Source organism: Populus euphratica, unplaced genomic scaffold (genome assembly GCF_000495115.2).
Source record: "Populus euphratica unplaced genomic scaffold, PopEup_1.0 scaffold111.1, whole genome shotgun sequence".
Lineage (NCBI taxonomy): Eukaryota > Viridiplantae > Streptophyta > Magnoliopsida > Malpighiales > Salicaceae > Populus > Populus euphratica.
The window spans coordinates 523,047-534,530 of NW_011499877.1; the positions used below are offsets into that span (position 1 = coordinate 523,047).

General features: G+C 30.1%; 1 protein-coding gene across 1 annotated transcript; it reads right to left on the minus strand.

The window, feature by feature from the left end:
• Nucleotides 1-1,471: 1,471 nt before the first annotated feature.
• Nucleotides 1,472-5,586, minus strand: LOC105128556 (E3 ubiquitin-protein ligase SIS3-like). The gene is made up of 10 exons (XM_011030279.1): nucleotides 5,294-5,586; nucleotides 5,134-5,172; nucleotides 4,707-4,773; nucleotides 4,543-4,616; nucleotides 3,837-3,975; nucleotides 3,665-3,757; nucleotides 3,453-3,518; nucleotides 3,250-3,369; nucleotides 2,685-2,798; nucleotides 1,472-2,220 (listed from the first exon to the last, which is right to left on the minus strand). Exons 1-10 carry the CDS (start codon nucleotides 5,320-5,322, stop codon nucleotides 1,819-1,821), a joined length of 1,143 nt encoding a protein of 380 aa, XP_011028581.1. The 5' UTR covers nucleotides 5,323-5,586; the 3' UTR covers nucleotides 1,472-1,818.
• Nucleotides 5,587-11,484: the final 5,898 nt, after the last annotated feature.

Below are 11,484 nucleotides of genomic sequence, written 5' to 3' on the forward strand. Positions count from 1 at the left end.
ACTTAAAAACTAAAACAATGAATACTAAATCTTGCACCAAATATAATTAAAAAAACTAATTAGAGATTAAATTAAAAAACAAAATAAATGAAGAAAATGATAAAAAAAAAACAATAAAAAAATAATGGCCAAAATTAAAATAAAATAAAATAAAATTATAAAGGTAAAAAAAATAAAAAGGATAAAAAATAAAAAAATAAGAACTAAATCGAATATAAAAATTAAATACTGAAAAATAAAATTAAAAAAATAAAAAAATTTGAGAAGCAATAAAATTAATATAAATAAAAATTAAATTTAAAATAAATATAAACTGATGATACAACTAAATTTTTAAATACTCGATACAAATAACAGGGTTTATAAAGAAAAAAAAAGAAAAAAAAATTATCGTCCGGTGGTCAGCATGACCAAACACGTCCATCTAACAGTTGCTCCACCATTTTACGTGTCGGATGAAATAGTAATCGACAGTTTTTGGCACTTAAAATACTCTCCAAACGCCTCTAAAAAGCGCAGGGACGATGACACCCTAAAGTGTGTATTTATTATTGATTTATTACTATGTTAATAATGTAAATTACTAATATGGCCCTAAATGCACATGAATACTACAGAAAAAAACTATGTAGAAAAGACAAAAAAGCCCTCCCAAGCCTATTTTAGGTTGTTTTAAGTCAAAGGTTGAATATATCATTTTACTGCATAAAAATATTAAAGACAACAAAACCCCTATTTGTAAGGTCCATATTTTTAAGCTTTTGAGCGTACCAACCTTATTTTACTGTGCAAATAAATGGAAAAGGATACAAATATCTTTGAACAAGGAGTTGGTCAAGTGGTAAAGATTTGGATCAAGAGGTTTGCTCCCTCTGTAATCTCAGATTTGAGTCTTTAGTTGCTCATATGATGGTCGTTGGAGGCTTACATGGTCGTTAACTTCAGGACCCGTGGAATTAGTCGTGGTGCGCGTAAGCTGGCCCAGATACCCACCACCCACGTTAATCTAAAAAAAAAACTACTTTTTTAGCTTTTAAGGCCAACAAACAACATAGCATTTGTACTGTTTGCTATATATATATAAAAAAAATAAACAACTAAATTGTTTCTAATCAATTAATAAATGACATTTGAATCCCCTTTAAAAAAAAATGATTCACCCCTGCTGCCAAGGCAATGGTTAGGTGCACTGAAGAACAAAATGGTCAATTCCGTTTGAATTTGCAGTATTTCTCCTCACATGCTATAGGAATACACCAAGAGGTTTTTGGGTTCGGTTTATATATATATATATATATATATATATATATATTAGTAATTTTCGTCCCGGAATCTTTTCTAAAGAAAGACAACACCTTTATGAGAAGAAAATCATGCACGGATTTAGTAATGCAAAATTCAAGATATTGGAACCACCGCTTATATCTTTATGATTAATGGATGAATATTGTACTCTACACAGGCAATCCACTAAACCAAAATTCGTTGTTGAACAAAAACAAAACAAACTTCGCAATAATAATTCTATATCGGTAAATCTAAGCTCCATTCTCGTTAACAAATTACAAAGGTTATCATTACTGATTTTTTAGCCCGGAAATCCCCATGTAAATTGTTGAGTGGGGTTCCTTTTCTGGTACATCACGTATCAACACAGCAATTAGACAGTGGTCATGGACATACGTCATTTTGCTTTTCTCTGTGTTATATAGCAGCTGAGGGCATTGGTTTTTTCATTAAAGTGTGATTCAGCGAAGCCTAGCTTCTCTCAGCACAAGGTTAAGAGGTTGTATAACTGCGACAATCCAGGAAAAAAGGCTAGTGATGAGGTTGGGTGGACTGACCGTCAAGCACACAACCAGCTGAGGAAACCGGTCCCACACCTCTTGGTTCCTCAGTTGCCATGTGCACACTTCCATTCTCAGCAGCTTCCACATCAATATCTGCATCGGTGGGCACCCCAGCATTTTCAGTTCGGACAGGCCAGAGCAGACCCTGCATTCTCAACAGATAGATTTGGCTGAAAGGCACGGTTCTCACATAACGGTTGGTTGTTAGGGTGGCAGGAGATCTTTCAGAATCAGCGAGGAGATTAGACAAGGCACTAAGGTCAAGATTTGGGAAGACTGAGCAGCGACACCGTGGACATTTCACATTCAGTCGAAGCCACTTGTCGATGCATTCAACATGGAAATTATGTGCACAAGGCAGGCCACGAACCTGCAACATAACCAGTAAGGAACTTTGGCAGTTCAACTATATTTTATTTCCCTAAAGCCTGATGGCATGTGGCCCTGTGCTATTTGTCAACTCTAACAGGTAACAAACCAATTACGTAAAGACTATGAAATGAAATATTTTGCATGAGGTTTAACTACCAGCACCAACCTTTCATTACTATGTAAAAGTGATAATTTTCTTCGTGGTCATTTTCACAGGTGGTCTAATCTGCAACCGAATGACTTGGTGGATAAATTACTGAGCTAAAATAGTTGGAATATATTCAGTGGGAGTAAAGCAGGTAAGTTTTTCCTTCAGAAGTTGTAACAAACCTACACTATACCTGAAGTTCTATTAAAACACTCAAAAAAAGATAACGGCAGCATTTTTAACAATAAAGGGCTATTTCTGCAGTGGAATAGACCTCCCCTAGGGCAACTGGACACGTATAAAAAAATATCTACCTCATTCCCTACATGGAACTCTTCAAGGCAGATGGGGCATTCACTGCAATCAGTTGGAACAGCCTTGAGCCTGAACTTTGGAAGTTCTTGAATAAGCGCCTCCACTGCTTCTCTCTATGAAAAGACAACAGAACCAGAAACAGAATTATAAACTAATAAAAAGTTTATGCCAATTTAGAAGGTTTACATGACCAGATTTCTTCAAAAATATTATTGTAAGCTACTGGAAAGGAATGGAATCATATGACCCTAAAGTCCAATAATATAATGCATTAGCTTAGACATCCTCCAAAAAATATGGAGAGCACACCGGAACAAACAAAGAGTTAAAATAAAATTTCTTCACAGTCCCTTTTCCCCTTGGATGCCCTTCCCTATCAAGGTTAATCCATACTGATATGTAATAATTTGGATCACATTCAATCACCAATGAGGACTTGAAACCTGAAGTACTGTATTTTTAGGTTGCAATAAAAACATGAATGTGCACAATGTTGTCCGAGTTAAAATGAAGAATAAATGGGAATCATATAAATCATAGCCCTTAATAGTGACAGGCACTTACCTGAGTGGGAGTCAAGTAGAGTCCAGGTTGGTACACAGCAGCATCTTGGCCCATACCTCTCATTTCTTGACCTGCAGCTTCAAATGCCCAATCTGGCACCCGGATCAAATCAACCAACACCTGGATTCATGAGTAGGATGATTAAAAGAAATCGTGCAAGAAGCAATAATAAACTTCAATACTCGAGCTGAATGAACCATTACCCCATATTCTGAAATAGGAATGCCCTGCTGAGCACGCAAGTGATGTGCTTGTCTTCGTACCCGCCACTAGAAAAGAAAATTATACGAGTCGAGGATAAGAAGGGGCATGTGAAAATAAGAAAGCATCAATGAGCAGAATGATTTGGATATCAGGGTAAACAATAGAATGCAAAATTAAATACAGAAATAGATGTACAAGGAACTATGATAACCTTTCCAACAGAGATGCAAGCAATACCAATGAGTCCACAGTAGCTGAAAAGCAACCATATAAGAAAACCCCATTTCTGACCTTCTTCTGGTAACTGCAGAAGTTAAATAATCACCTCCAGAATTAAAATTGTCTTCAGATGCCAATACCAAGGAATATCAAAAAGAACTTACACAATCTCTTGCATTTGTGAACCAGAGAGTGCCAATTATAGTCCACGCCCAAAGAAATGGATATAGTAGCAGAGAGAGAATTGAAAGAACCACAATTCTTCCACAAAAACGAGCATATCTCTGCTGCCACCCAAAATCCCTGTAAGGAAATAAAATAGATAAAAAAGAACAACTTATTATCTATACAAGAAAGTAAAATTGATGAAACATGTATATCCCCGCTGCCACCCAAAATCCCTACAAGGAAGTGAAATAGATAAAAAAAAGAACTTATTAGGCAAGATTCAGCTTACAAAGTGCCTTTTCAAACTTTCACTAAAAGAACATGCATTAGACTGATGCAAACAATATTCTCAAACCATTCAATTCAACCATATGAAAGAGAAGAACAAATTGTTAACGAGAAGTTTCTACAACATTGTGAAAGACTTCACTCACATGAAAACAGGATTAAACCAATTAAAACAAAGCAATCTCTGTAGCCACTTGATTTCAAAAGGTGTTTAAAAAAATTGTTGTACAGAATCCTTTTCCAAAAGCACAGCTATAATATGGGAGTCAATCCAATATCTCATTCTAAGCAAATTTCTTTCTTGAAACCTCTTCAAAATCTTTAAAATAACATAACATGCAGAATTCTCATATAAAGTAGCAGAAACCCATCACTAAAAACATTATTGGCAAGGTGTATATGGCCAGGCCTTACAATCCCATTCCAGCAGCAAGTCCATTATCTATGAACATCAACAAGCGAAACACAAAAACAGTAGTGTAGTCAACCTGAACCAACAAAAGTTAGAAATAAGATGCAAAAGAAAACCACTGAATTCACATTATTAGTTTGAACTAGAATTAGATCGAACAACCTACCATTATCCATATGTGCAAAGGGTATGTACAAAGATGGTAACGCTTCCAATTGATGGCAACAATGATTCTAACAGTACCATTGTCAAAGAAAAAACAAACAACGTAAACCTAACTATCAATTCCCATAAAATAATCGTTTAGAACTCAATTCATGATCTAACTTTCATTGGAATTTCAAAAAATGCCCCGTTTTTCTTCAAAACCAAACGGTTGAAATATAAAACCAAGAAAAGATGGTAAGATATTGATGTTAAATAATCACCTAAAGAAAGCCACAAACAAGAAGGCTGAGCAAGAGCCTAGCTAGCTGGTACCATTGAAACCAGACTCAAAGATTCAAACTTTCCTGGGAATTAAAGAAATAAAACGAAAACCCTTAATTATATGAATGCCAAAATGTAAAATGTGTACATAATAAAAAGGATACGCACTTGTTGCAAGCATTGACAAGAAGAAGCCATCGTACCTGCAAAACCCAATATTTTTCAACATGAAAACAAAAACCTTGAAACAAAAAGGTAGGCACCCGCCAGTCCAATATCTACAGATATAGTGAAGTTAATTAGAAGGAAAGATTGAGGACAAACCACTTGAAATCGACTCCTCTCATTGCCATAACTAACTGGAAAACCCTATGAGAAAAAAAAGGAAAGAAATACTTATTACAACAAAGAGGGGGAGTGAGAGAGTTTCTGTATGTGAATCAGTGACCAACAATCCTCGTAATCTCATCAGGTACGAGAAATGAATCAGAATCTTTCATCTATGGAGCCCTATGTTTTTTTGTTGTTTACTAAATGCAGTAATTATCAGTAACTGAAACTGGATTAAAGAGAGTTTATTGAGAACAGCAGAGAGACTGAAAGAAGTATAATAATAATAATAATGGAACTAAGGAAGGATAGGTTGTTGACGGAGAGATTCGGGGACACGTTAATTGACGGCGTCAAGTGGGGTCTTGTTGATTTTTTTCTTTTTAGGTAAAAGACGGTAAGCAGTCGATGGATTTTTTTCGTCTACTTGTGGAAACCTTTTTTTTCAAGAAAGAACTCCTGCTGGGTAGCTGTGGATTATGGGAAGGAGGTAAGCAAGTGGTTGACACGTAGGTTTGGGTTGCTGACGTGTTTACAACAGGTTAGGTTGGCTAAGTGGGTTGGTCCCTTTCATCATCTATCTTTAAAAAAAAAAAGGAAAAGGAAAAGACATGAAGTGTTTTCTAGTTTGTACTTGCATGACATGTTTGCCTCCTTTTCCTTTTCCTTTTCTTTTTCTTTTCTTTTTCTTTTCCGTCAATGATGGCAATTTTTGGTTTTTTAATTAACATACATGTAACACTTGGTCGGTCAAATCAACCGAAAGCGTGACTCTGGTTCTTATCTCGGGTTTTTTTTTTTAATTTAAAAAAACCCTTAAAATAATGTTATCTCAATGATTGTTTAGTCATAATTTAGGGTGCCCCATAAATCAACTAGCACGAGTCATAACATGGCCTCGAGGTGGATTGACCCTTGATTTGGACCCGATAACTTGTACTAGAGAGGAAGAAGCGAAAAGAGCAAAGTACCAAACTCTTCATTAGAAAAAAAAATAAAATAAAAGCCATCAGTGTTTTATCATGGCTTATAAGGCAACGCAGTATGGGTTTGCGTAGTATTTTGTTTTTTTTTGTTTTTTTTTTATTTTCATTCATCAATAATATATTTATTAAAATTTAAAATTAATAATTTATTTTAATCTATATTTTATATTATTATCACGGTCATGAAAAAATATCTCGATACTAGTTTCGTGATATATATATATAACAAAAAATAATTTGAATTTATTATTTATAATAAATAAAAAATAAAATGATCAAAATTAAAGCTACTAAATAATGACAAGCCTTTTTAAAAGAAAAATATGGTTCAATTCTAGTCCCTTATTTTTTTTTCTTTTGTTATCACTTTTTTTTTAATTTAACCTTTCAATATTATGTTGATTAGGATCTAAGCTTGATAATTTATTTCAATCTACTTTTATATAATTATCATGATCTAAAAACAATTCTCATTATTAAGTTAACGCTAGATCTCAAGAAAAAAAAATCTAATTTTATTGTTCAAGACAAATTTTTAAAAAATAACCAAAATTGACACAAAGAAAAATTAAAAGCCTTAAAATTATTATTATTTTGTGTTAGAGTCCTTTTCTTCTAGGATTTTGTCAAAAAAAGGTTTGGTCCTTTTAATTTGTAAATTAAATGTTTGGCCCAAAACTTTCTTCTATTTGCATTTTAATCTTTAAGTTTAAGAGAAGAAAAGAGTTATCGTATTACAGCGAAAAAAAAAAGAAATTAATAAATGACGAAACTTATCATTGTTGATATTAATAAGTTTTGTTTGACTATGAAAATTTTATTTAAGTCTTTTTCCCTTGATTTTATTTGAGCAAGATAGATATGATGTTGGGGATTTTTTAATATTTATATTTTTTATTTTATTTTTTAACTGATTAAATGCTAATTTAATGCCAAATTGGGTTTTTTGAGTTTCTTAGGGTGTTTCTTAAATTTTTTGGCTAAAAAAATGGGTTTTTACTATTGAAGTTGGCTCCATAACCTTTCGATCACCATCTAGAATAAAAAGTGATATGCTGCCAGTGTTTTTTTTTTAAATAATAGATAGAAGAAATGTTTTTCCCTTCTTGAAAAAGATATAAGAAAATTATAGAATGCATAGGCATGTTAGGTTAAACATGTCGTGTTCCATCTTTTTTTTTCTATAAATCTTTTGTTGATTTCTTCTTAATTTCAATTTTTAATATTTTTTTATTTTATTACGATCTCAAACAAGCTTCCTAGAACTTGATCAATGCTCAATTTTGTGAACATCTATTTTTTTATCATATAATTAAATAATTTTTTTTAAATAAAGTTATTAAATCCAAATGAATCTATAATTTAGATCGCAAGTTTTTTGGTTTAATATGAGTTAATTAGAAGTTGAGTTTTATAGTTTATTTTATTTTATTTTTTATAGGGTTATCATCGTTTTCAACAGATATCATGATATTGTGTTGATGTTTAATTGTGCGAGCATATTTTGCTATTATATAGTTAAAAAAAATAGTTTAAAAACATTATTAAACACAAATCAATCAATGACTTGGGTCGTAGGTTAACTTGGATTAATTGAGAATTAATTTCATAATTTATTTTGATTTAGCTCTTATAAGGTTGTTATAGTCTCAACCAAATATCTCGACATTGAGTTATTGCTAAATTTTGTGATTGTATTTTTAATTATATAATTAATTAAAAAATTATTTTAAAAAATTATTAAACTTGATAGAGTTTATGACCCAAATTACAAATTTTTTATGTGTTTGGAAATGTGATTGCGGTTACTTTTTAAAATATTTTTCACTAAAAAATACATCAAAATAATTTTTTTATTTTTTTAAAAATTATTTTTAATATCAATACATCAAAACGCTCTAAAAATATTAATTTAAAGAAAAATAAATTTAAAATTTTTGGAAACACAAGTTAGATTGCATTTCCAAACAATGTCTTAGAGTGTTAAGCTACAAAACCTAAGTTAATCTAATGTGTCGTTGTCCTAATATTTTTTAAAACGAGATGTCATCTTGAGTTTTTTTAAAGCTAACCATATTTTTACTAATTATCAATCTCCTTTGACGAGTTTTTTTAAAGCTAACCATATTTTTATTGATTATCAATCTCAATTGACATGTTCATTTACATGTCAATTGGGTCATGTTGGGCAATTTTTATATAATTTGATTCGAAACCCAAGCTAAACAAAGGTGGGCAATTTTTATATAATTTGATTCGAACCCAAGCTAAACAAAGAGTTAGGTTTAGAGTTTTAAAATTGACCTACTAGCAATAAAAGAGTTTCCATAACCTAAACACTTTTTTTATGTTAATTGGTGTGGTTCATGACGTAACATAAACTATCTATCTAGTTATTTAATTACTTATAAATTTAATTGATACAAAGGACAAGTTAACATATAACTTATTAAGGATTTCGTTGAAATTTTATCTAATAATTTGTTAATTTTACATTAAAAAAATTAGGAATGAAATGCTGCTTTTTTTTTTTTACACATTAGACTAAAAGGTGTTGTTGTGAATTAGTAAAATAAAGTGGAGTAATTATAAAGATTTATCTTACCTTTATATCAAATTCCACAATTAATTAGTTGATTGTTAAAAATAACTTTATAAAATAGCTCTTTTACAAATTATATATGTAAATACTTTGTCCACTACATTAGCATAAAGAAACATTATACTTTATTTATTGTTAATATGGTATTAAAACACATAGGAATGTCACTTTTGTTGACATATAATACCTTTCTACACCAACTCAGTACTGGTATCTTCACATAATTAATCATCACTACTAATATAACCATAAAAGACTTGACATAAAGGCTAACACATATATTAAGCCAAAAACAAAACTTAGACCTAACACCAACTTTGATAACGACCAATTGAGAAGACTTTGTATGTGTATACACAAAAATAAAATTATTTTTTGCAAGATAGTTTCATTATTAGGACTGACTAAGTTGTTAATTTTCAAAGCTTTGTCAAAGAAATTTTAACAGAATTATTGCCTAAAATCACCTGAATTTAGTAGATGCATTCTTACTAAATTAAAATATTTATAGCTCCATATTTATTCGTTTAAATGTGTCAATTTGATCGGTACAACATCTAAAAATTAAGTGATGATTGATCATGACAAAATTTTAGGGACTTTTCATGTAAATATTGGGTTGCAAATGTCTCATTTCATGAGATTAAGGTTGTAGATAGGATTTTTTTTTTCATTTGCAAAAAGTCTTATGCCATTTGAAGGTCTAGAATTTCAAAATGAGCTCTTGGAATGTGTCAACTTAATCATCGTGAACTGACAAAGAAGAAAATCAACAAAATCTAAACAACACATCATTTGGGTTAAAATCCTAGAAATTAAGGTTTTTAATTTAGGATTTAACAAAGTGTCAATTTAGTCTTTGCTTTTTCAATTATGGCATATACACCTTCGATTAACACAAAAAAAAACTTTTTAATTACATGCAATTTAACCTTCACCAAACTCATATATTAACTCTTAAGTTGGCTGTCCTTTTCATTTTGCTTTTTGTTTATGAATTTATACATTTTGACCCTTAATTGATCAACAAACTTTTAATGTGTTTTAATTTGGCCAATGATTTGGCCAATTTTAGCCCCTATATTCATTGCATTTTCTAGTTTAATCCTTCATTTTGAATTTCTTCAATTAAGTACTTATTACCCATTAAACTTCAATATTTATGCAATTAAACCACTAATTTAACCAAATTAACTCCTAAAAATCACAATTCAACCCTCAAACTTTAATTTCTTTCAATTAAAACCTAAATTGACTCTTAAAAATAAATTTTTCTTGCAATTAAATCCTCAATAAATTTAAATAAACATTGATTCTCCTTAAATTGATTTTTTTGTTATTAATAAAGCTTTCAATGGTAAAAAATACATTGTAAAACTTTTTTAATTTTGTATATTTGATCTTTTTCAGTCAATTTTAGATAATTTCTTGGCATTCTGGAATACTCTTCTCATTGATATATTTTTTTTTTCTTCCAACATTTTTTTTAATCTTTTTGTATGTTTTTTTGTTTATGTAGTATCCCAAAAATAGATAACAACAAACATGAGTTGGAAAAATAAAACGGAGTAATTAGAGAGATTTATCTTAATTTATTTGTATTAAATCCTATGATTTAAGAGTCACCTAAATACGATCAATTAACGATTTTGATTGCTAAGAATAACTTTTTATAATATCTTTTTGTACAAACTATATATGTATTTATCTTCTAAATCAAAAGTAATAGAATTAAAAGTTAATACTTTACCTATTGTTAAAAAGGGGACAAAAAGGACAATTTTTTCATTGTTAATCACTTAATTGAAGAGAAATTTTATGGTATTCATGAAGTAGTTAGTGATATCTTATTAGTTAATTTTTAGACTCACTTTTATAAAAGAGATAGTTACATATAGGAGAGAGAACTCTTATATCACTTTTGATAGGACATGAATTTTATTATCTCTTATGCTTATGTTTGTCTTTTTCTTGGAACTGGATTCTAAAAAATAACTAATAAGATATCAGTTGTACACCATATCAATTAATATTAGATACAAGTTTTTTTAATAAAGTAATTAATTATTCTCTTTGATTAAAAATAATAAGATGACTAACAATATGAAAATAGTTGGCAGAAGAAGGTCCTAGATATATATAAAAGGATCAAAATGGATTTTTTTGATAAAATTTAAAGGCTAATTGTACCCCATTATACCAAAGATCGGAAAGACAATGCAGATTCCAATTCAAATTAAATAATTATTGGATGAATCTATATAAAAATTAAGTTTAAGGATATAATTAGATTTTTAATAGACCAATTTGATTCAATCATAAGCTAAATTAAAATTTAATTATGTTTAAAAATTAATTTAGATCCAATTATAGGATTTAGTTAGGTGCAAGGACTTAATTATACTTTTAATAGTGAAATTAATTTTTTTAGGGATTTAATTACTAAAGAATTAAGTTTGGAGATCTAATTTGGACTTAATTGAAAAGATTAGAATTTTAGAAGACCAAACTTAATCTCTACAAAGTTAATTGATTGAAATCAAAGGTAAATTGACACGACTAAAAGGTTGATGTCTTCTCCCAAGTGCAGGAGTGTC

Coding starts and splice junctions, on each gene's coding strand:
- LOC105128556 (XM_011030279.1), bottom strand. CDS start 5,322: ATGGCAATGAGAGGAGTCGATTTCAAGTG. Junction 4,617..4,706: donor CTTTGCACATATGGATAATG/GTAGGTTGTTCG, acceptor TTGTTGGTTCAG/GTTGACTACACTACTGTTTT. Junction 3,370..3,452: donor TTCCTATTTCAGAATATGGG/GTAATGGTTCAT, acceptor TCATGAATCCAG/GTGTTGGTTGATTTGATCCG.